Raw genomic sequence first — 24,061 nt, 5'->3', positions numbered from 1 at the left:
AATGCATGCCCACTTTGAATTTGCATGAATTCACTTTCCAGATGCTTCTGCTGCCATCTTGACTTACAATGATGTGTACTGTACAGTAGCTATTGAATTATCATAGCATGAAAAGAATAATAATGGCTTGTTTTAATGAGTATTTTTGTATCGCTCATCTTACCATTAAGAGGTATTGCAGAGGGTCAAAATGTGTTGTGAACTACTCACCTTTTGTTTGCCCCTGCAGTGATGTTGGGGTGAAGGAAGAACTTTCTGATGTGGATGATACTGCATCAGGAACTGATTGGCTGATGCTCAATTGTCAACAGTACCTGATGCATTGCCTTCAGCATCGAAAGAAACGTCAGAGTACTGGCTCCTTTTATGCTCTGAAAAATGTACCTCACTTGTGTATTAGCCCTTTGTGTGTTTGGACACCAACACTTGTGCTTCGCCTCTGTGATTTGCAAGCATGACTTTCTCATGTGGTTATCGGAGACGAATAGGAGCTAGGGGAATGTGCTCTCATCCTCTCTTTCATCAGTCTTGGATAACATCTTCTATTAATCTCTATAAACTACTTTGATTAATCAAGTGCTCTATCTCAATGTCTCTGTCTTTTTTGTGCATCTGTTAAATAGCTTGCCAAGTAAAATAAACTTTTAGTGAAGAGTCGAGCCTTGGCGCAGTTATTTTTTTGGGTCATCCCTGTTTGTACAAGTTATTTATTTGCATATTTGGTAGTTTATTCTTGTGCCGTATTCGAATTATTCTCTCATCATGTAAGCAGATTTGAATATCTACAGTGCAGGACCAAAACTCTGCTCTTAAATTTCCTGTTTTGATGTGTTTAACCCGGTAAACACCCTCTGATTACAAGTTAAGTACTCACCTTAAAGATTACTTGTGCCTTAGAAAATAATCTGATTTCTGCCAGGAAAAGACTTGAATTTGACCCTGCACCTGCAGGGTATCGCACCATGCAGAATATATCCACAATCCTCACGTCATCCACACCCTGTGAGGAAAGGTCAGAAGGTCAGCATTAAAGGAGGTGGTGCCAAGTCCATTTCTATCCACTTGTATCAGCAAGCAGTTGGCACACACACACATGCCTACGCACACACAAACACACAATAACTTGCTGTCTATTCGCCCATGGGAAATCCAGGAAGCCATGCCAATTCCAGCAGATGTTCCTGAAGCCAGGCATCTTGTAAACACCATGAAATGTATTAGAGGCTAATGTAGTGGTTGCTGACGGAGGTCTTCAACACAAGATTTGATTTTAACACCTGCTGCACACACATACTGTACATATCCCCCACAGCATGACAGGGTATGCATGTTACAACCCCAAAAGTCATGGAGGTTCATTCTTAAAATAACATGCAGAAATGGTGTAGGCCTATAAAAACTAAAAGGGGTATGTTCCCACATTTCCTCTTCACTTCAAACTCCCTACAGTGTTGTTAAAAGAACACTGGTAAAATAAACAGACATATTTTCTGAAAGCTTAATTGAATAATCTATAATGTGTGCTATTACAGCAATACATTATAGGTTCAATGTTTAATGTATGGGAGCCAAAGCAGACATATTGGTAACCTTAACTCAGTTTACTTTGGTTTCTTATTATGGGAATATTGTTCTGTGCAGCAACATAATGAGTAAGAAGTAATAATAGATTATTTCTGAGCTGAGTTTTCCTTAGATAGTGGTGTCTTATGATGATTACCTTATTTTATCACTAGTCATCAGTCTATAGAGGGAGCCACTGTAGCCTGCTGATCGTTTACTGCTCCCCGGTGAGAGAGGAACCCGGAGCTCAACCTGCCCGGTACACCGCCCCCAGCATGTCATACTATACGAGCCGCATGTTCATCACAAGTGCTTCTTGCACTCCAACAACGATCTAACATCCACTGAACCGTTTGCATTTAACCGCCAGTCTGCTACGCGCATACTCTCGGATTGCGACAGAAACATAAACCGGGGACGTTTTCTTCAGCGCGCCAGGAGAGTTGGAGATCCGCAGGTAATTGCAGGTACGTCTCCAATGCGCCACGGGATGACAAAACTACTGCATACAGCACAGCGCTCTGATTAGATAACGATGAATGTTGAAACAAATCTGCGGTATTGGATGTAGCTCGCTTGTTCTCAGGGAATTGACCTGTAACAAGTGTATCTTGAAACGAGGCTTAAATTGGACATGTTTTGTGCAAATACAGAATTTTAATCAACATGAGCTCTGCATGGCTGATTAAGTAGTTCATTTTCCTGACACTGAGTGACACAGGAGGGCATGTTTACGCACGATCTTTACGCGTATTACGCACTAATCCTTTTGGAGAAAAACACCAGAAAAACACTTCACTTAGTTGAAGTCGCAGATTTGGCTGGAGCGGTGCCAACATAAACATCACGCCAGCAGCGGGAGATGTTGAGACTCGTTAAGCAATGCCATCAATGATGTAATAGCTGGTATTAAAACTTGAAGGCTTGTCAAGCGAAAAATGATCTTGCACGCTCTATCCATTTGGTTCCTCTGCATCTCGTTACAGTGCTGCTCCGACGTTTGGTCGACATGCTGGGGATCTGCGTGTGTCTTTGTGCGGTTTTCACAAACGTCCTCTCTCAGGAGGCTGAGGAGCCGGTCGTATACTCAGTAAGTGAGAGATTTTTTATCAGTCAGTGTTTTTCTGTGTTGGTTTAACACAACTCGGCATGTTGGAGATGCTTTGTACTAGTGGCTGATGAAGACCTCAGGGTTCATGCTTTTATTGTTTTATCATATGATGTTGACACACATGAGAGGACACTCAAATATGTATAATTTCGTGGTAATCATTACCTGTCCTTCACAGTGCACAGAAGGGTATGAGTATGACACAGGCAAAGAGCAGTGCAGAGGTGAGAAATGTTAAGCATTGCTTATTACACATTTGTGCAGCTTTTCACGCTTAATGAGTTTAATTGTGTCTTTATTTTTCATATATTTTCAACCAAGCTATCAGTTGTCATTTTAACCAATTGGAATAATTCCACTACAGGAAATTACATTTCTAATGTCTTTCTATCTGTCCGTCTTCCTGTTTTTCCTGTCAGACATCGATGAGTGTGCCTCGTTTGACGATGCTTGCAAAGGAGGGATGCAGTGTATCAACCACTTTGGCGGATACCTCTGCCTCCCCAAGAATGCCGTCATCTATATCAGTAAGGAGGGCGAGCAAGTGCCGCTGCCAGAGTCCATCCCCCCTATCCCTCCTGTCCCTGTTGTCCCTGCTGCTCCACCAAGCCAGCCTATTCTCCCATGGTCTGACGCCAACCTGGGGGTCTCTCATTCCAGCCGGACTATCCGCTGTACACCCGGATACACTGTAGATGAGCAGAACCTTTGCAGAGGTAAGATCAGCTGCCCAGGTTCTCCTACCCCTCTCTCTTCAGCTACAAGATGATACAAAGTACCATCAAAGTAACTTGAAAAACAAGCCTTTCATTTTTTACGGCTTTACACCAACACATAGAGACGGATCCTGTTATCTCAGCAAGTGGTGTTGACAAGCTCGCCAGGAGAGAAACAGGAGTCTGTCAGCAGGAGAGGAGGTGTAACCACAAAATGTGGTGTAGAAGTGCAAAAAGGATGTCTGCCACACTCCATAAAAAAAGTTGTTTCAGTTATTTAATCTTCCAGAATGTGAAAGATTTCATTTTTGGCCTTCATGAAACAGCTTGCACCCTAAAAATGTGGGTGCAGATTAAAATCCCCTTGTACTGACTGCTTTTTACCACAGTATGATAGCAGAATTAAAGGTGCAATGTGTAAAATCTATCTGGCTTCATGCTACAAACAAGTAGGGGGCAGCATTTCACCTCTGCTTCTGGGTCCATTTAATCTAAAGTTACAGTTTTCAGTCATAAAATAAATTGATAGTTTGTTTACTAGATCAAATCCAAAGTGGCAGACACTAGAAAATGACTCATATTTTTTTTTTGATAAGCTACACGGGAAGCCGTTAGCTGCATTAACTTGCATTCAACCAGTGCAGACCCGAGAGCCAGGATACACAGCAGGAGGTTAGAATGCCCATTTCCGTCGTTATGTCAAAGACGCCTACGTATTCTGTTGATAATGTTAGTTAATTTTTTAATGTTTCAAAACTGAAACTCTGTCCAGATCTTACACATTGCACCTTTAAATGTCAATATTGAGAAGTGCTTTTATCTCCTGAATATCAGTAGTATGCTTTTGTTGCACTTGGCCAGATGCATCGCTGCTGCGTGGAAGAATGTGTCTGAATGTGTCTCTAGCAGGGCCAAGCAGGTATTTGATAATTACTTGCTAACGACTTTAGAGCCTCAATAAGCAGAGCTCCAAAGGTGAACTGTTCATCCATCTGTCTGACAGTCATCAACAGCTAAACCATGCGTAGCTGCCAGAGGTGTTGCAAGCTTCTTGACTTTTCTCACTGTGATATCATGTTTTCTAAACTCTTTGGTCGCTCGCAGCATGATGTTTTTGGCCGGAGTTCAGCTTCTTCTTAAAATACAAGAAATTGTTCTTGTCTTGAGTGTTGGGGTCCTCTGCTTCAGGGGAAAATCAAGGAAACCTTTATAATACTGCAGCAAGCTCTGTGCTCACATATAGCCTGTATACCTTCAGTAGATATTCTCTGGGCCGTGACCAGCTGCAGAAGATTGTGTGGGTGTGATCTTGTGTTTGGGCAAGACTCTTTGATCTTTACAAATGGGGAGTGGTTTGAAGATTCATTCTTTGTCTCACTAACACACACACACACACACACACACACACACACACACACACACACACACACCAGTGCTCTTCACTGCTTTGTGCCAGATGTTCATGGCTGCACCTGAGAGAGAAACTCTGATTCACCTATTTTAGCTTTTACCTTGCCATCTGTCTTGGTCTGTGAGAGATCGGGAGGGTGAGTGTTCATATTTAGGGTAAGCTGTATAATTGTAATGTAAGGTAAAGTGCATCGCCGTAAATTTCATGTGTTCAGTGGTTAGGAGCTCCTCTTGCCAGTAGGCAGAGGTATGTGGTGAGTGGCTGTGTGGTGAGGCTTGTGGTCACAAAGCTCCAGTGAAAGTAACAAATTTGATTTTACACCTGGGGCAAAGATATGTGTGAGGTTCTTTATACGTTTCTCTGAATTGGAACCCAATTAGGTTTTATTAGGGTGTAAAACATGGCAGCATATCAGCTAATGTAACCACATAAGCGAGCTGGCATGGGCATAATACTTATTCATTCGCTGGCGTGCCGCTTCAGTGCATGGGCTAAACAAAGATAGGCTGTTGCTGTCAGCGTTATTGCTTTGAAATGACTGTAGTTTTAACTGGAAGGCGTCTCGTGCCGTCTCTTGGGCGTATGTTTCTGTCGGTGGAGTGATATAATCTTTGTTTACATCAGTTTCTGGTTTCTCTGTCATTACCGTTAACTCGCTACAATGAGCCAATTGTTCTCGGACACAGAATTGTCTTTTCTCTTTTTTTTTCCACAGTGGCTGTTTTGCACATCTACGTATCTTGCTAGTGAAGGAATTCCCATTAACTTTCAATGGGGGGGGAAACCTCAGTGTATCAAATAGCGCTTACATCAGGCTCCTTCACTGCTAACTCACCACTCTGTGAAGGAAACCTAGAGCGTCGAGTCAGGTAGGGCAAAGGGGAGGATAAAAAGGCTGACTCTGACTAAAGAACCACAGAAGTGCCTGAGCACTGACCAAGCCAGGTTGTACCAACGTCATGGGTTGTGCTAATGCTGAGTTGCTTTGGTGTCTTACTGCTGAGTGTGGGGCGAATAGTACAGAGATCATCCAAATACCCTGGAAAAAAAATGAAGCCAATTTTCCAAAGCACAAAAATAAAGAAAATAGTTTCTAAAACACAAAAGTTTTTCTTTAGTGCAATATTCTTTTTACTGATTAAAAGCAAAAAGCAAACCCCAAATTATACAATACACTTCAACACAATATTTTTGCTTTTAAACAAAGCTTTAATATTCGTTGAAGCCCTTTGGCTCTGAGTGTGAACCTGAGCCCAAGTGTGTGTTGTTGCAGTGACACATCGGGGAAGTTGGCGCCCAACTCCAGCCCCGGCCACGCAGAGACACTCTGAACCTTTACTGTATGTGTGACAACTTAATGATGCCTCACATTTCCATGACCTCCCCCCACCCTCCAAACATACACACACATACTTAGTGTGTTTACTGCCGGGAGATGCCTACAAGTGGCTTGTTGTAGTCTTGTGTATGCATATTAACTCTTATTTACAGCAGAGGTGAGATCACTTCCTCCTTGAAATGAAGGTTGTCCATCAAACACGAGAGAAACAGTCATTAAATCTGAGGAAAAATAGAAAGCAGCTATTTTATGATCCTCATTTACAGTTGAACATTGTTTGTACTCATAACCAACTTTACTGTGCATTCAGTGACTTTAGGGCTATAACTTTGGCCAGAGAGAATGATACATATCATGTTTTACAAGTCCTGAGTTTACATATATTTCATGTCTAAATTAGATACTAATGCGCTTCAGTATGGGACATGAAAGGACATGCCACTCCTGCTTACCTGTCTGGTTTCCTGAGGTCATGCAGGCCACATTACCACCTACATGCCTGACTGATTTCAGCTACGTCTGGACGCTCTTCACCTGCAGTGGCTGGAAATCTTTCCCAACTATGTTCTATTAAGACCGTTAATCCCTGTGTGACAGAGAACTTGTGTACTTTTCCGAACAAGGCAGAGTGCATGCAATAACATTTTTCCACACAGATGCAATGCTCTTGGGAGGAATATCTCTGGAATGTCAGTGGTGGTTGTTTTTTTCCGTTTGCTGCCATCTTTTGTGATGGTAGGAATTACTCACCACCTTTGACAGATAAGCATCGGATCGATCTGCGAGGAGCAGGAATGCAGAGAGCAGAACAAGCAGAGAATGCACAACGTTACGCTGCTGCACGATTTGACCTTTGCGGTTTATACTTTACAGCTCCACTTGTTGTCATTTCATCCTGACGTTTGCACTTGAAGAAACAAGCCCCAGCCACCCAGTCTTTGCTCATCCACCGACAATGTAAAAAGATGTGAGGATATGCGCAGAGCGATTATAGTTTTTCAGGAAATTCCTTCAGATGTTATCCTATCAGTATTTGTTTCTCCCAAACATCCATCAAAGATAAGCAACACAGATTTTGGAGAAGGTTGTTGCACAGAGAAGGAAGACTTGAACACTGACTTGAACACTTGTTGAGGAAGTGGGATCAACCACAAGCGGACCCACTTTGTTTAGGGTTGCTCGAACAAAAAGACACCTGAGGCACACCTTTGTACCTGTTGAACCCTCCTATTACCAGTTAAGCTCTTGTCTTCCACCTGCTCTCAGACTGATGATTTGCACTGTCCTGTGTCACTGTGTCTTCACCATGTGATTGTCCTGGTGCCCCACAGTATGATTTTACGGTCCGACTCGACATTGAACCTGTTACGCTGCAGTTTCAGCTGTAGCAACTGGTGTTGCATGTTTGAGCTTTTGAATGGTAGATGCTTTCTAGGAATGGCAACGTTGGAGTACCTCAACGGTACTATCTGTTTCTATGTTTAAAAAAAAATTAAAAAAGGAAAATCAGTTAAATCATCACCATTACCAGATGTTCAAATTACTTGATATCTGTAGCTGCCTCAAACATCAAACATCAAGTACTTGTCATGTTTTAAAGTCAGTACTAGTGAATCAACATTGCTGAGATTTCTGGCTTTCAGAACTCACTTTCCATTTGCAAAGTGTGCCAGAAAACCTGTTGATGTTGCAACTCCTGAGTTGCTGATAAAGAAGTTCCCAATTCTTTAATGATCTTTTAATTGCTGGATGTATTTCGACATCAGTGTCTCCAAGGCAATACACAATTTGAATGTCTTTATCCTAGAAACCAAAAAGTCAAGAGTTAAACACCTATGACTGAAACACCTTTAGCGATTACATCCTAAAACATCGACTACATGAGGAATCTTGAAACCGATGTCAGAGAATGACTTCCAGCCCTCCTGTGTTTTAACGGGTACCGTGGTGACTGCATGTTACAGCTTCCTAACGCTGCCAGAGAAGACCTTTCAGACTCTGTGAGTACAATCGAACGATCCAGCAGGCAGCCCCTCTGTACTGTAGGCCTGTGCAGTGTTGCTGTACAGGATGCTGTTAGTGCTTGTGGTGTTGCTGCTGGCTCCTCGCTGCCATCACATCAACGGTGGCAGAGGGGAGCCAGAGGGGGAAGCAGCTTTGCCGTGCCTCCTCAGCGTAAGTGCTTAATGTTGTTGTTATTATTCTCCCTGAGGTCGGTGCCTGCCAACGGCCAGCTGCTTCCTCCTCTGATGTGTTCACATGTGTTGCTCTTTCCGTTTACCTCATGATGGAAAGGGACACAGGGCTGCTATAAATCACTATTGCGCTCAGCTGGGTGACACTCGCATGCGATCGCAGGGTTCATGTTACTCACAATGTTTCCCCTTTGATGCATATTTTCACACTTTTATTTCGACCATATTTACAGGTTTCATTCCTTCCAGGCCACAAATGTGCTCTAAAGGCAGTGAATGGCTGCCGCAGCGTGACTACTGACATGTCAGGTGGGCAGAGTGATTGATTGTCTTCACATTGACTAGCAGGAGAGTTGCTCAGCACTTCTTTTTTCTAGATATTTTTCAGAGTAACAGGAAGGATTATTATCAGTCAGGAATGTAGCTGGCACACCGGACGGATTTTCAAGAATGTCAAAACTCTGCCCGACCTTTAGAAGAGTGTGGAACAAACTCACAAATCAGTTAGTAAGTGTCAGCAGAACTAAAACTCTTGTTCCTCCTGAACAATGGGGAATCTTGGGAGTGGTACGATTAGCAAGAGCATGGAAATATTTCATGCCCATATACAGATGGAAATACACAGAATATAAGGTCAGAGTGTCTTGAATTCTTTGATTTCTTATCTGCTTTGTGTTTGGACTTGCTTTGAAAGGGAAACACTACCACTCCTATTTGTCCTAAGGTCTTGTTCAAGCCGATGATAGATAGTTGCATTTCACACTGCATTGCAGAGAGAATTATACAAGTGAAACAATGTGCGGGGCACCGTTTGCCAGCAGGGCTGATATTAAGGTGTTTGAGGTTCAGCAAAATCAAACGCTCAGGGGCTGGTGTATGACATGCTAATAAATTTGACGTTGTGAAATTTTATGGGCTATTAACATTGCACATCTTGCCCCCTGCTTTCCCAAAGATTGAATTATCCAATAATCAGAGGGAAACAGAGATGCTGTCCAACAGCAGGATTACTCCAACTGTTCTTTGGAACAGCTCCTGCTTTCCATTGCAGTGGTTCAGTGAAAACAAGACTAAATGCTCTCAAGTGATAATTACAACAAGCCCTATCATGTCGGTTTGAATCTGGAGCAAATAACACATTGTTCTGAATTCTGGCCAAACTAATTTTAAGTCCCCGTTTTGGACACATGTGCTGTTTCTTTCTCAAACATATGCATGCAGTAACACATCAAACATCTCTTTATGGTGCATCACTCCATTCTGTTAAACATTGTAAAAGGCCATTTAATGTTCAAGCACCTCAAACAGGACCTCTGATGCACACACACCCACTCGTCCATTACACACACTCTCACATTCTTTGAGCTGCCGCCATCCCCACTACTCCCCCAACTCCCACAAGGCATTTAGAATTAATCTCCCTGAAAAGCAAGGAGTTTTTAACTCTGACATCACATATGCACACACGGCCATAAATCTAACTTCAAATCTTAAAAAGCCCTTTTTTGTTTAAAAAAAAAAAGACCTCCACCCTTTCTCCTCATTCTTTCCTTCCACATATTCCACTCTGCTGCTGGACAGCCTTATCTTTCCCTGTGATGTTACAGCAGGCTTGCTCTTAGAGGAAACTTGTAAGCTGTGTTAAATAAATTCTGGAAAAAAAAAAATCTGACCTCAGAGAACAGAGTCACTTCTCACCACACGCAACACATCATCACATTCAATGGTAAAATCTGTTTTCCTGTGTAAACTATATGGACTGTACTGAATGTGGTGAGCTATGGAGGCTTTATGGGACCTAAGAGCCAGCCAGTGTGGGATGCCCTCCCACCCCACCCACCCACCCACCCACCCACCCACACACACACACACACACACACACACACACACACACTTGTACGCACGCACACACAAACTTCTGTAGAACTTTGTATTGGCAGCGTTTTAAAGGTTTAGTGACAAAGTAGCAGTGACCACAAGATATTCCCGTGAATGAACCTTTGGATTGCATTCAGCACATATGCTTTCATTTAGAGCTCTCCAAGCTTTCTTAAAGGGGGTGAGGATGACTCTGACTTTTCCGTACACAGAACTTCTTAGGAAGCATTGCTGCATTGTTCACATTTAAACAATTTACAGCTAGCCATGTGCAGTTACTTCAAACCAACAGCTGGTTTCTACACCTGATGTAGGAGAGCGTTGGAACTTGATCCAACTGCAGATGTCTGCCCTGCACCAGCAACACCTTGTTTGATGGATTCTGGTACTCCCAAGTCTCCCAGGTACTCTGTGGCATGAATGTTGTTGGACTCATGCCAGGCAATTCACGCCAAAATCATTCCAAATGCACCTGATGTAATTCTAGATGTCCCAAAGTTAGAGCAAATGCTGCTCTCAGAAACTGATTCGTAGTCCACGTATTGAAGCCACATGTGGAACAGCTCTGGCTCAGATTTTGTCCTGAATTCAGTCTGAACAAAGCTAAAAGTGCTAACTGCAATTGGTCAAACTCTGCTGCATATCTGATCTGGCAATAATGCTGCAGAAAATAATTGCTTACACCAATGGATTGCTCACTGTTCAAGCAATAACAACACTGCAGAAGTTAAAACAAACTAAAATGTGAACAAAGACAACCTTACCTATTGAGAAACCCTGAAGCTTAGCAGCACTAGTGGCATGACTCGAGGAATGGCAATGTTGGTTTTGGTCAATGTCTCAACTACTGTTTGATCGATTGCCATGAAGTCTTTTGACCTGACAACTCGTTCTCACTCCCAACTCGTCAAATACTGATGGTTGTTCAGTGGCCCTCAGGCACTCAGTGCCACCCTTTAGCTTCTGAATGTGACACACCGGCTGTAAACCCATCCACGTCATTATCAGACGCTCAGAGAAACTGACGCAGTATAAAGAGATAGGGCAGGCGGGAGTGGAGGTGGACGGGTCAAACAAACCCAGGACTTTCGTTCAGGAGGCCGCTGTTGGTGTCCTGTGCACTAAACTAAGTCTTGTTAATTAATCAGTGACATGACTGAAGAACTAAAGATGTCGCCAAATATCGCTTTCTGTCACTCATAACAAAATCATAACTGGCATTACATTTTGATTGTCTGCTTCTTGGCACTACGAAAGCATCAACACACAGACTGTATTATACCAGGAATTAGGAGTCTCAGTCTCAGTGAGTCTCGTGTGTTGTCTGAATCTATTGCCAGAAGGCAGGGCATTTCCAGTCTCAATGAATCACCAAATACCTCCAGTAAGCAGGCGTGGTTGGGATTCACATGGATTTGATCCCGGCTTCAACTATTTGTTGACATTCATTCCAATTTTTCATTGATATATACAGGATTTCACTTCCATTTTTTTCTCTGAGGAGCACATCACCGTGTTTTAATTTTAAGGGTGAGCTAGTGGTTTACATTCACTAGCATGTGTAGCTACCTGTCAAGGCTAATACTGGGGCTTATGTATTGTTGTCTTTTCTAGCCAATTTTCTGCACATTCAAACTATAGCATAGATAAGTTGTTTTTACATATATTTATTAACATGAATATACTGTATTATTAGCTGAATGGATGATGTTAGACAGTATCGGTATTGTCACTGAGACAGATGCCACTTGATATTCAAATCTCTACTAATAATGCAGAAACAAATACTTTTGAGTGTGGATGCACATGGGAAAATATATGTTATCCACATCTAGACTAGGTAGATCTCCTGGCCTAAGAGGTTAAATCTGTATGCTGCAGGTCTACCGTGAGATACTCTAGTGAGCCACAGCTTTTTAACAGCCATGTCATGAAGCCTTTGCGCTGTTGGGACGTTATCCCATAGTGTGATGTTGTTAGGATCCAAGCATTCAGCTTCTCCCACACTCTCAGTGCTGGATGCAGATGCACTTTCCCAGATGCCTTTTCAGGCCACATCAGAGCGTTAGATTGTCCAAAACAACACTGCTTTTCACCTTTGGCCTTTATTAAGCAGGTCAGTGAGCAACAAGCCTTGTCTGTGCATTCCTCCCTGAATGCAATTTGCACCTGTTGCCTCTCAGGTGCACCTTTTAGATAAACCTTGCTTTTGTCCCTAATGTACTGAGTTCATCTTATCACTGTGCTCCCAGAGGGTTGAGCACATTTTAGCCCTCTTCCCTTTCCTCCCTTTAAGAAGTGAAGACAGCTTACCTTCTGTCCCACTTTTTGTTTCACTGGCTCTTTCACAGCAAAGCAAGCCAATTTCTAAACGGCTCCAGTCCCACTGGATGGTGGAGGCTGTGTGGAGGGCATTTAGGGCCCCTGAGGCTCTCAGGGAAGGGCATAATCATTTCCAGCTGAGCCCACATTACATGGAACATGTCCAGCGGAATATGAGATAAGATCTTTATTGATCTCCAGTGGGGAAATTTGGTTGTTGCGATAGTGTAAGAACAGAATTGAATACAGATAAGCACGGAAAGTACGAATAGAATATCAGTTCGACATATCTGTGCAGGAGAAAGTTGGGCTTTCCTGCACGCATTGTAATAGTTTGATTGATCGTGCTGTGTTTTCTATGAATAGGGGCTCCATGATTATCATTGTCTCAGGTGCATTTATTGCATCTAAACCCTGCAGGAGGGACAATGCAATCATGTCTGTTTGTCTGCAGCATAGAGTTTAGGTTTTCCACTCAGGTTCTTTGACTATTGTTGGCATGTGTCAAATCACAATGCAGCAGAACCCCCCTTCTTTTCTTTTGTGCGTGTGTTATTGAGGATAACTGTCTGTCGTGTTGTTAAACTGATGCCTACTGGCTGTCTGCAGATGATGAGCTGTGTCAGACCACCCAAGAGGACTGCTGGAGGGCCCACAAGGATGAGAGTATACAGTATGGGCCTATTTGTGTGGGGGGAGATGGAAGATGGAAGATGGAAAAGAAAAAAAAGGAGCGAGGGTAGTTACAGTGAGCAGACCTTTTTTAAGAGGCTCTTGCTCCAAACAAACCAAAATTGAAAACGTTAAAATATTACCACTACTGTTTAGTTTATTTTAGTCAGAGCTGGAAATTTCACTTTTCTGCTAAAATCTTAATAACTTCCAAAGGTACTTTTTGGAGGTTTAACACCTCATCATCACCTCATTGTCCCACTTCCCACTTTAAAATTTGAGTAGGTAACATTTGAGTTTGCATTTCGGAAATCACATTATTAATAAGTTGGTGATAAATGCGCAGAGTTGTTTACATTATAGATATTTCTCACTGCAGTACAAATGGTTTGACTTTGATATGGGAAATCGCGCATCTTTCTGACAGGCGCTTTGTGTTTTTAAGATTATTTTACTAATGTTATATAAGTTATTCATGATGGTGTGAGGGATAGAAAGTGGATCTGTGTGCTTTTGGGTTGATGGATGTCTGATGAGAGAGCAAAGTGTTATGGTAGAAAGCACACGACTTATCATTTGAGCTCTTTCTCTTTCATACACATACACACAGACACATACACACACACACGCACGCACGCGCGCACGTGCACACACTACCCCCTTCAAAGAACTGTCCTGTTAGCAGAAGATATGATCTGTGTTTTCCCCTTCACCCGGAGCTGCTGAATAAAAGCCCTCTTTATTTAATCGCCCCTTCTCTGTGTGAACATGTGTGTTTATGCCCATGTGTGTGATGTGATGGTGTCAGTGATCACAGATTTTTACTGTCTGTTTGAAAGCAGTTCACACATCACAGATCACAGAGTACATACAGTCCAGACATGTTGCTTTGCTTTGTCTGCCACATGTTCCTGCGTACAGTAGGCATTAACTTGTAGCTTCCTCTCAGAGTTTGTGTTTGTGTGTTTATTGCAGACATAGATGAATGTGCGACAGGTAGACACACTTGTGGTTCTGAACAGACGTGCTACAACACCAGAGGTTCCTACACCTGCCAGTGTCCTCCAGGCTTCCAGAAGAATGGAGACCACTGTGTAGGTAAGTGGTGGACGCAAAACACTCTCTCTTTGCTCTTTATCACATGATCAGAACCGGTATCAAGCTTTTGAAGTGGTTCCTGTATTGTCTTTTATCAACTGACTTAAATAATTGCTTCTCTGCAATGTATCTTACTGCTCTGTTTCTGTTTTCCTGCAGACAGAGATGAGTGTGCTCTGGCCCACTACTGCATGCACAGATGTGTGAATACACAGGGCTCTTACTACTGTGAGTGCAACGCAGGTCACAAGTTGGCCAGCAACAACCACAGCTGTGTTGGTAAGTCACTGAAAAGCCACATGTACTTGTGTGTTAATGTGTACAACATTGAATTGTGAAAACATTTTGCTTCACTGCTTTGTCATTTAGTGGAAGCTTGACAGACATTTTGTCTTGGTGTTGCCAGGCTGACTTTCAATAGATCTGGACACCTGTTGTTACAGGTTTACTTGAAGAGTTTATTATAATAATCATAATTACAGCTTTAGTGTGCATACAAGCAGAACAAAACCACATACTAGGGCAAAGGAAAGCTAAATATATACTTGATAAAACACATGAAAAAAACAACAAGTGCAATTAATAAAAAGAGCTGAAACTCCAGGTATGTAAAACATCTGCTTTTGTTCCAGATGTGAATGAATGTGATGTGGAGAATCCCTGTCAGCACCACTGCTACAACCTGATTGGCTCCTTCCTCTGCCAGTGTGAACAGGGCTATGAGCTGGCACAGGACACAGTCTCTTGCCAAGGTGAACACACACACACACACACACACACACACACACACACACACACACACACACACACACACACACACACACACACACACACACACACAGTCATACACTGCTGACCTGTTTGTAAACATGTGTCACATGCCCATTTTTTTGTAAGCATAGCCTTGCTGCTGATTATCTAATGTATGTTTGTGTGTGCATTTTTTCTGCGCAGACACTGATGAATGCAGCTTCTCCAGCTACATGTGTCAGTACCAGTGTATTAACAGCCCAGGAAGTTACTCCTGTGAGTGTCCAGAAGGATATCAGCTCCAGGGAAACAGGATGTGTCAAGGTACTGCAGTCCTCCTGTTTCCTCTCCCTTTCCTTCTATCAATCTATTTGTTCAATCCCTTCTTAGTTAATTTATCTATCTTATCCTCATCTCTGTTTTTTCACACACAACAAAGTTCTTCTTCTCTCTCGCCTTTCCTCCTTTTCCTCAACTCTTTGAAGATCACTCTTAACAGGAACTTGATCATGCCTGCTATCAGCCACTATTCTACCTCTCAAGCAGGAATGAAAGTCACTTTCAACCTGTACTGTCATGGAAAGAATTCAGAGGTTAGGCAAAACAAATACAACAATTTTGTGTTGCCCTGCTAAGCCACCTCTGTGAATTTATATGCATGATGTTGGTTTCTTGATGTGGATTTATTTGAAGCTCCGGCAACCGCTCAAAGGGAGAGCTGTTATTTTTTCCTCTCCCTCTCAGTCAGGTGCAGGCTTTATAGAGAAAGCCATGAATCCGGCCGGTTGTGTCAGATGGACCTGATGTTGATGAATCCAGGTTGCTGTGCCAGAAATAGCCCTGTGGTTTGGGGCATGTTTGATGGGGTTATTTTCATGGTGCTGCAGGGAGAGAGCTGCAGTTAGGCCTGTGTGAGGTTGCATCAGGGGCTTCCCTCCACTACAGATCTGCAGGCTTTCCTCTTTCACCTCCACAGCTGCTGGAAATACAACCCTAGAAACATTGTTCCCAAATTGTACACGTCCTGAACTTTGACTGTGTTTTCACAGCTCTGTTTCATGAAGCGTGTAGAGTTTGTGTGTGTTTTGGAAGTTTGGGATCGTAGCATTTTCATCCAGCTATTTTTGACTACTCATTTTCTTTTTCTCTCTCTCTCTCTCTCTCTCTCTCTCTCTCTCTCTCTCTCTCTCTCTCGGTCACCCTGCCAATCACAAGACATAAATGAGTGTGAGACGGGGACCCATAACTGCAACGACGATGAAATGTGCTGGAACTATTATGGAGGCTTCCGCTGCTATCCCAGAAACCCCTGTGAGGCACCTTATGCCAAAACCTCTGAAAAGTCAGTAAACATCATCCAGTTCTTTAGTTTCACTCTCATCAGTGCAGCCAGTTTCACAAAGATTGTTTTAATTGTTGTGTGTTTACAGTCGCTGTATCTGCCGGTCTCAGGCAGAGTGCCAGGGTCTCCCACCGTCAATTGTCTACAAATACATGAGCATCCAGGCGGACCGGACTGTGCCAGCAGACATCTTCCAGATTCAGGCCACCAACATGTACGCCAACACACACAACACCTTCAGGATCAAAGCTGGGAATGAGGCAGGAGAATTGTTCCTGCGGGTAAGTCAGAAGGAATTGTTGTTTTGTTGTTGCATAAAAAGCTGGAGGGGGGTGTAACAGGTAACTGGTACAGTGTCATGATGCTGTCGAAATCTGCAGTTTCAAGGAAAATCCTGAAAGTTACTCACATATTCACACTATTATCATCCTCCTGATTCCGCTTCCAACAATAACTCAACCTGGTATTTGATCAACATATGGCGACTGTTACACAGTAGTCACAGTTATGCTCTATCGAGATAATATTTGGCACTCAAAGCAAACAAGACTAATGATACAGCCATGCTAGCGGCTCTGTCAGGCTACTGCTTTGAGCTAAATGTTAACATGTTCACCGTCTTAGTTGAGCTTGTTTGGCTGCTAACATTTGCTAATTAGCATGCCGTTAGTCTCCCACCAATGTTATAAATCTGTATTTACATGCTTACATATTGACGGATTACATGTTCTTGCAGCGCTCCAGCAACGTGAGTGCCATGCTGGTGCTAACCAAGCCTCTGTCAGGCCCCAGGGAGTACGTTGTGGACCTGGAGATGGTCACTCACCATCTGACCATGAACTACCGCTCCAGCTCACTGCTCCGACTCACCATCATAGTCGGGCCCTACGCCTTCTGAATGCCACAATCCCCAGCAGCCCACATAAGTCTGGTTCAGCAAACATAGCAGTGTAACACAGCAGATGCCTGTATCAGCATAACATACTGTACATTTTCATACAATACAACATATAACGTAGGCTGTCCCAGACTCATACAGCAGCACAGCAGATCCAATAGGCATGCTCAGCCCAACCCGTGCTGTAATGTGACCACTGGGCATCTTTTTCTCTCAAGGTGCTGGGAAGCATTGTAATGAAGGGTTTTAGTGTCCTGAGGAATCACACACTGTTTTTCAACAGCAGCACTTAACATTAAACTATTTCACATCTTCATAGTTTACAACATTTTTTCACTTTAAGTGCCTGAAATGGACATAAGAAAAATAAGAAATGTGCTGGATGTAAGCTTTTTCACTTTTGCTGCTCCCATACTAAAAAAACAACTGGAAAACAGAGCAGTGGTACTCAAGAAAAGAGGCCTAGTGGGCACACATCCATACGGTGATGGATTTCTGATGCAGCTGTACCTACATTTATCACTTTGTTTCAGACCAGACCTCCTTCCAATAACCTGTGTATGCATCAGTGAAGCGCTCTGTTGTAAGAAAGAGAGATAAAAATCATATTTTCTATATTAATGTACATGACAAATATCCAGTATGAGCAGCTTTTGATACAAAATAATTGACTGAGCTTTTGTTGATAAATGTTGTAGGGGTTAGTGCTGTTGTGCCACGCTGTTTGTGCAAGTTTCTGTATAGTTTTGCTCATGAGTAATAATTTCCAGAGAAGCCCAGAACAGTTCAGAAGTGTAAAGGGAGAGTCAGTTGACTAAACTTTACATAACAACAGGCTTGATGCTCGTAGACTTTAGAGTTAAGTCTTGTACATACCGAGGTAAGAAATCTGTGTGTGTGTGTGTGTGTGTGTGTGTGTGTGTGTGTGTGTGTGTGTGTGTGTGTGCATGGCTTTGTTTATGCATGCAAGCAAGTGAAAGTGTGAAACACAGATGGGGAGTAAGGGAAAGAGTGAGGAAGAGCTTGTTCTGTGCCCCCACGTTCGGTGGATGTGATTGAGCTGTTTATGCGTTTCTGTGATGCCATCCTCACAGACCTCGGTCACAGAGGCAATAACAGAGATTTTTTTTTGTTAAACTCGAGAACACGCACAGGAAATGACGGCTTTCGTAACACACCTCGGCCAATCGACCACTCACTGGTGCCACAACGATTCTCCAGAGTAACAGCTGGGCTTTCTCATGTCGGTCCCAGTCAAGAAGTCACACTGGCACCAGGCTGGCTTGCGTGATGAACATAATTACAGTGCTTTGCCCTGTAGCTGGTTTCATGTGTAACACAGGGGATTATTAAAGTGTTAATACAATGCCACCTCACTTTTGGCAGAATGAGAAATCTTTCACTACCTGTTTTGCCTTTCGTGACTCTGCGTGTCTGCTCTGGCTTATTGCTGAAACACTGTACACTGTAGACACACAGCACTGAAAACCACACTGAAAACCAACATGTTGTTGCCACTTCAATTGTAGAAAGTTGTCCATCTTTTATGTGGTTTCAGCAGCGATCATGCATAGTGCCTTAGAGGTAAACACAAATAAATGTAACACTAATATTATCATTCATGCTGTCAAGACTTCCTTCACTGAAATGCCTTAATGTTTTTCTCTTCTATTTAAAATATATATTTTTGTCATATGTATCTTATATTGATTGTACTCTGAAGAGCAAAAGTTGTATTGTTGAATAAAATATGATGGATAAATGGGGCTAGGTTGTTGGGTTGTTCCTTTATATTCAACAGCTGGTGTGAAAGAGAAAAACAACAAATGAAAACACTGCACTGTGCCTGTACCAAAGTGAACAAGGTCCAACTTCATATATGGTCTAATGGAAAATGCAGCGGTTGTGTGAAATGCTCCGCTGCTCCTCCAATGCTTTGGGGAAAACGTGAGGATGATTTCATCTGAATATAACAATGATAAATGCAGTGAACATGATGCCCTAGCCATCATATCTATCTTATTTAAAGAGATCCAGAGGGGATGTAGTGATATAGTATGTTGAGTCAATGTGTGCTGAGGGACAAATGTGAAGCCTGCACACACACGCAACATATTTAGATGTGAAATTGGTTGGGAGGGGTTTTATGGTAAGTTGTTACTCAATCATTCTTCTGTCTAGAGCTTTAGTCAGAGCAGCGTTGGGATGTGTAAGATGATACACGATGTGTCATTGTTCCCCTAACCCCATCTTCAGCTCACCGCTCATTGGTGCTCTGTGTTTTCGCTGTCCGTGCATGATTCAACCCCCAGCAGAAAACATTGCTCACCCACTTTTTTTTCTGTGAGTCAACCATGTGCTGAACTCCTTAAAAAGAGCAACATTTTCAGGTCCTTGTTGGTTAATAATCCACTCAGGGTAAAGATAATTAACTTAATCTCCCTGCATGTAGCTTGACAATTCATTGATCATCGTTTATTTAAAAGACCTAAGCCAGAGTCGTTGGATGAAGATCACAGAGAAAAAAAAAAGTCATGAAAGTTCAGTAAGTTGAATGTTTGTTACCCTTTTTCCTCTATCGCAGTGATGCAATAACTGCCCTCTATTTCATCCTGTTTTTATACTCTGAACATGTTTGGGATCAAATAGATAAGTGAGCTGTATCAAACAGTCATGTATTTACACAGTCAAATTTTCCAAAAAGCAAGTGAACTTTTCTGAATCATGAAATTCAGTACATGCTGAAAGCATCGACAGTTTATTAATGTTATATAAGTTATTCATGATGGTGTGAGGGATAGAAAGTGGATCTGTGTGCTTTTGGGTTGATGGATGTCTGATGAGAGAGCAAAGCGTTATGGTATGTTTTTTTTCTGAATTTGATTTCAGTTGTGGAAGAAATACAGAACACTTGCTTTACAAATGCATACAGTAGATACAGTATATTAATAACAGAGCAAGATAGCCCATTAGGAGGCCCCGGTGAAAAATGAGGTGTGGGCTATAACTGAATTTGAGACTGAGTACAATTCTATGTAGCCCGATGCACTGGAGCCTCAAAATTAGGTACTTATACAGGTTTTACCTATAATTAACCTATAATTAACCTATAATTAATTAACCTATAAGGTTACCTATAACCTATAGGTAACCTATAATTTCAGATTATATTGTGATTTTATGGTTTCTGCAGTGCATACAGTAAAAACTAAACTAAGTTTCCACAAAATAATTGCCAGAGAACCTGGAGTGTTCTGGGTCCCTGAGGGTACCACTGCTTTGCCTGTTTGGTAACACACACTTGCAGTATGCAGTATGTAAAAAGGAGAAAATCCATTGCGTTTTGTTCAGATTTTTGTGATGCCCACCAAAAAGGTAAAAACACATCTTAATTATTGTCAAAGGCCCCACCACACACATAGTGGTGCTTTGAGCTAAATGCTAACATCAGTATGTTATCATGCAGTAACAATGTCAACATGTTGATGTTTAGCAGGCATAGGCGTTTACCATGTTCGCCATATTAGCATAGCATTTTAGCATATTAACATTTGGAGACATTTCATTCAAAACCACAAATATTAATCTCATGGTGGCATTAGAGCAACACATTGTCTGGGATCAATGAATGTCTGTATAAAATGAAAAGACAATCCATCCAGTGGATGTTGAGATATTCCACAGGTTAAGTAAAAACTTTGAACGCCTGGTGCCACAACAGGAAAGATTCATCCCCTGGGGATCGTGACTGATATCTCAACAAACGTTTATCTTGTTGAGATATTTCAATCAGGACCAAAGTGGTGGACCGACACATTTCCCTCCCACAGCCATGAAACTTATGACTAGAAACACACAGAAATAAAACAATAACCCACAAATGGGATTGTGAAAGTCTTTACGATGCAGCAGAACTATTCATTTAGACATTCACTGGCCTCAAACTTATCCAGGTTTAACCTCAGGGCCTACATAACAAAAATGTTGTTCAAACTCAAGTGATTAATCACTTCTCATTGGGAAATCACTCACAATCGCTTCATAGCGTGCAGTTGGTCTATGTACACTTGTCTTGAGCTCTTTCAGAGTGAGTGTCAGGGAGAGAGGTAAGAGAGGTGTTTTAATGCAGAGAGAGAGTGTATGAAGAGTTGAGAAATGAGTAGTTTATTGGATGACATTTGAGATCGGAAAGGTATAATGGGATGAGGTCACATGTTAACGCTGGCAAAAAGTGCCACACAAGGGTGGCATAACCACACAAAGGCATTCACAGGGAGACACTCACACACACACATGCATGCCGCTCGAGAAACTGTTCTCAAGGTACCAAGAACGTATACGCTTCAAACCAATTAGCAGAACCAGCCGTGCATGTGTGCATGTTTGTGTATGTAAATTGTGAACTCTGCTGGTATGGTATGCTGCCCGGTGCCACTGCATGTGGCTGTTGAACACGTGCCAGGTCGTAAACACTTCCTGCCACCACAGATGTCATTTCAATCAGTCTTCAGTCAGGCTGAGAAAAAAAAAATCCTGGAGGTCCATACCTGTGTGATTACATTCTCTAATTATAGTTTGGAGCAGTAACTCTGAGATGACTAAACGAGACGGGCCCTCAGGGTGTTGTGAGTGTAATTATATCCACACAATTAATAGGCCCGCTCCTCAGAGAAGAGTTTGTTACATGATGACGTAACTGACCGTTTCAAGCTCGCCAGGGAAGCCTTTGAATTATGACATAATTACAAGGGAAACATGATATACAAGGATGATAATTATTCCCAAGTACAGTAACAGTAGTGTAAGTGGCATTGCCTTTTATGATACAAGTTCATGTCAAGGAAAAAGTTTGCATTTCTCCTCTGAGGGGCTGCAGCAGTGTGGAGGGTTTATCATTAGCCGCTTGGTCATTAAAGGAAATACTTTGGACCTGAAGTGCATCATTTCGGGCCACAATAAGTTGAATTGTTGCTATATTCAAAGGAGGCTTGATCTGTTGCTACAGTACCAAGTATGTACCCACACTAGCAAAGCAACACATATCTAAGTTGCTGTAGAAAAGGAGAAGGTACAGGCTAACAGGCCATGCATGCAAATAGTAGCTGACTAATTAACACACATTTAGAGAAGCACGTTACAAAAGGACACGCTGCAAGAAGATATTTTGCCAAAATCATTAATGACAACCTGGAAACCCAAATCTTACTGTTCTCACCAAGTGCTGATCTGTAAATCATAACAATTGATTTTGTTACCATTAATTAAGCCCTTATTTATGGCTTACGGTATGGCTATAAAGTCCTTCTGACTGATTCTGGCGTGATGGAGAGCGAGTCCGCCCAACGTGCTCTTATTGGTCCAAAGTCAAGGTGAAGCAGGAAATTGCTCAATAATCCTGGAAGGAAGGCCACTACTATAGAGGGGCCTTCTCACACACATGCTACCCTCTCCTTCATACCTAGCGGCATTAAAGGACAGCTTCACAATTTTTCCAGTCTGCTTTAAAACAATAATCAGGTGCCTATATGGACTCTGACGTGGTTTTGCTTGCTGTAATCATTATTCTTGTTCATACCGACCATTAAGATATTCATGCTTAATGTGATTTCAATGTAAGTGATGGGGGACAAAATCCATTGTGTAAAAAGGTATTTAAAAGTTTATCTGAAGCTAATATGAGCAATCTGAGTTAGACAAATCAAGTGGCTATCTTTCATTATGTTTTGGTATGAAAACATTGCAAAAAAACATGCAGAAAAGACACAGTTTTGCAGCTAAATCTTGAGCTTCTCACTTACACCCATTGCTCCCAGTCCACGTCTATCCCTCCCGTCCTGTCAGCTCACATCTGCCCTGGATCTTTAAGCCTTTTCATAGTTTCCACTTCCCTGCCATCCCTCCCAATACAACACATCAAGAGAGTACATGATGTGTGTGTGTGTGTGTGTGTGTGTGTGTGTGTGTGTGTGTGTGTGTGTGTGTGTGTGTGTGTGTGTGTGTACTGTATGTAGCACGTGTGAGCACATGCATGTGACAGCGATGAAGACAGGCAGGTGGAGGGGAGGCCAAGGGTGGACACGGGCTGTTGACGTGCCAGTCAGTAATACTTTTCCTCAGGTTGAGGTGTGCTCACCGAGAGGGTGTGTTACTGCTGGAAAGCTCTGTAACGAACAGGAGGCTGGCTCTCTGCCTGATCAAATTCCACCTTCATATCTATCTTGCCTTCCAAAAATGTTCAGCATACCAGTGAGTTTTATTGACTTGTCAGAGCAGACAGCAGAGTGCAAGCTCTGCCTTGTAAGGTGTGCAGTTAACAGGTTCCTACAGCAGGAATGTCTGCTGATGACTTTTTATTTGTAATACTTTTTTGTGGTTTTTGCTCAATTTGATGATCAGAGCTGCATGCGCTAGGACAGTGGTAATTCAGAATACAGACTTTGACTGTATTTATCCAAGCTGGACTTAATCATGTTTGCACATGTTCCTAATGAATTAGACCATGAGTCTAACGTAAGCTAGCCCCAGTGTGTGTCTCTCATACATTCCCTTTACATTTCATTCACAGAGCTTTCTCTTTTCAGAAATAATGCCATTCAACACATATGGCTGTTCTGAAAATATTTCCATCCATATTTTAACCCATATAGATGGAAACATAATGTGTCTCCTACACGATAAAAAAAGATTTGTATACCTGTTTCCTGAGTTATGCATATAATAAAAAAGATGCTATTTCTGGTCCTGCTCCATTGATTTAGTCATTTTG

The 24,061-nt window shown here is 42.3% G+C and overlaps 1 protein-coding gene across 2 annotated transcripts; it reads left to right on the top strand.

The window, feature by feature from the left end:
* The first annotated feature begins 1,948 nt into the window (after window positions 1-1,948).
* efemp1 (EGF containing fibulin extracellular matrix protein 1) lies at window positions 1,949-19,061 on the top strand. 2 transcript variants are annotated; one of them, XM_068721955.1, is made up of 11 exons: window positions 1,949-2,030; window positions 2,550-2,653; window positions 2,853-2,898; window positions 3,094-3,390; window positions 14,183-14,305; window positions 14,465-14,584; window positions 14,938-15,057; window positions 15,260-15,379; window positions 16,271-16,397; window positions 16,486-16,678; window positions 17,134-19,061. In XM_068721955.1, the coding sequence occupies exons 2-11, from the start codon at window positions 2,573-2,575 to the stop codon at window positions 17,293-17,295; spliced, it is 1,389 nt and encodes a 462-aa protein (XP_068578056.1). In that variant the 5' UTR covers window positions 1,949-2,030; window positions 2,550-2,572; the 3' UTR covers window positions 17,296-19,061. The 2 variants fall into 2 exon arrangements, with proteins under 2 accessions (XP_068578056.1, XP_068578059.1); XM_068721958.1 differs by having other exon boundaries at window positions 1,951-2,020.
* Window positions 19,062-24,061: the final 5,000 nt, after the last annotated feature.

This window comes from Cebidichthys violaceus, unplaced genomic scaffold (genome assembly GCF_023349555.1).
Source record: "Cebidichthys violaceus isolate CVI_PGR_0920_01 unplaced genomic scaffold, fCebVio1.0.p SCAF_10, whole genome shotgun sequence".
NCBI lineage: Eukaryota > Metazoa > Chordata > Actinopteri > Perciformes > Stichaeidae > Cebidichthys > Cebidichthys violaceus.
This window is presented reverse-complemented; position numbering and strand designations above follow the sequence as displayed.

Excerpts from the sequence above, each read along its gene's own strand:
- efemp1 (XM_068721955.1), top strand. The coding sequence starts at position 2,573 with ATGCTGGGGATCTGCGTGTGTCTTTGTGCGGTTTTCACAAACGTCCTC. Across the intron at positions 2,899-3,093 it reads AGGCAAAGAGCAGTGCAGAG|ACATCGATGAGTGTGCCTCG; the intron begins GTGAGAAATGTT and ends TTTTCCTGTCAG. Across the intron at positions 15,058-15,259 it reads GGACACAGTCTCTTGCCAAG|ACACTGATGAATGCAGCTTC; the intron begins GTGAACACACAC and ends TTTTCTGCGCAG.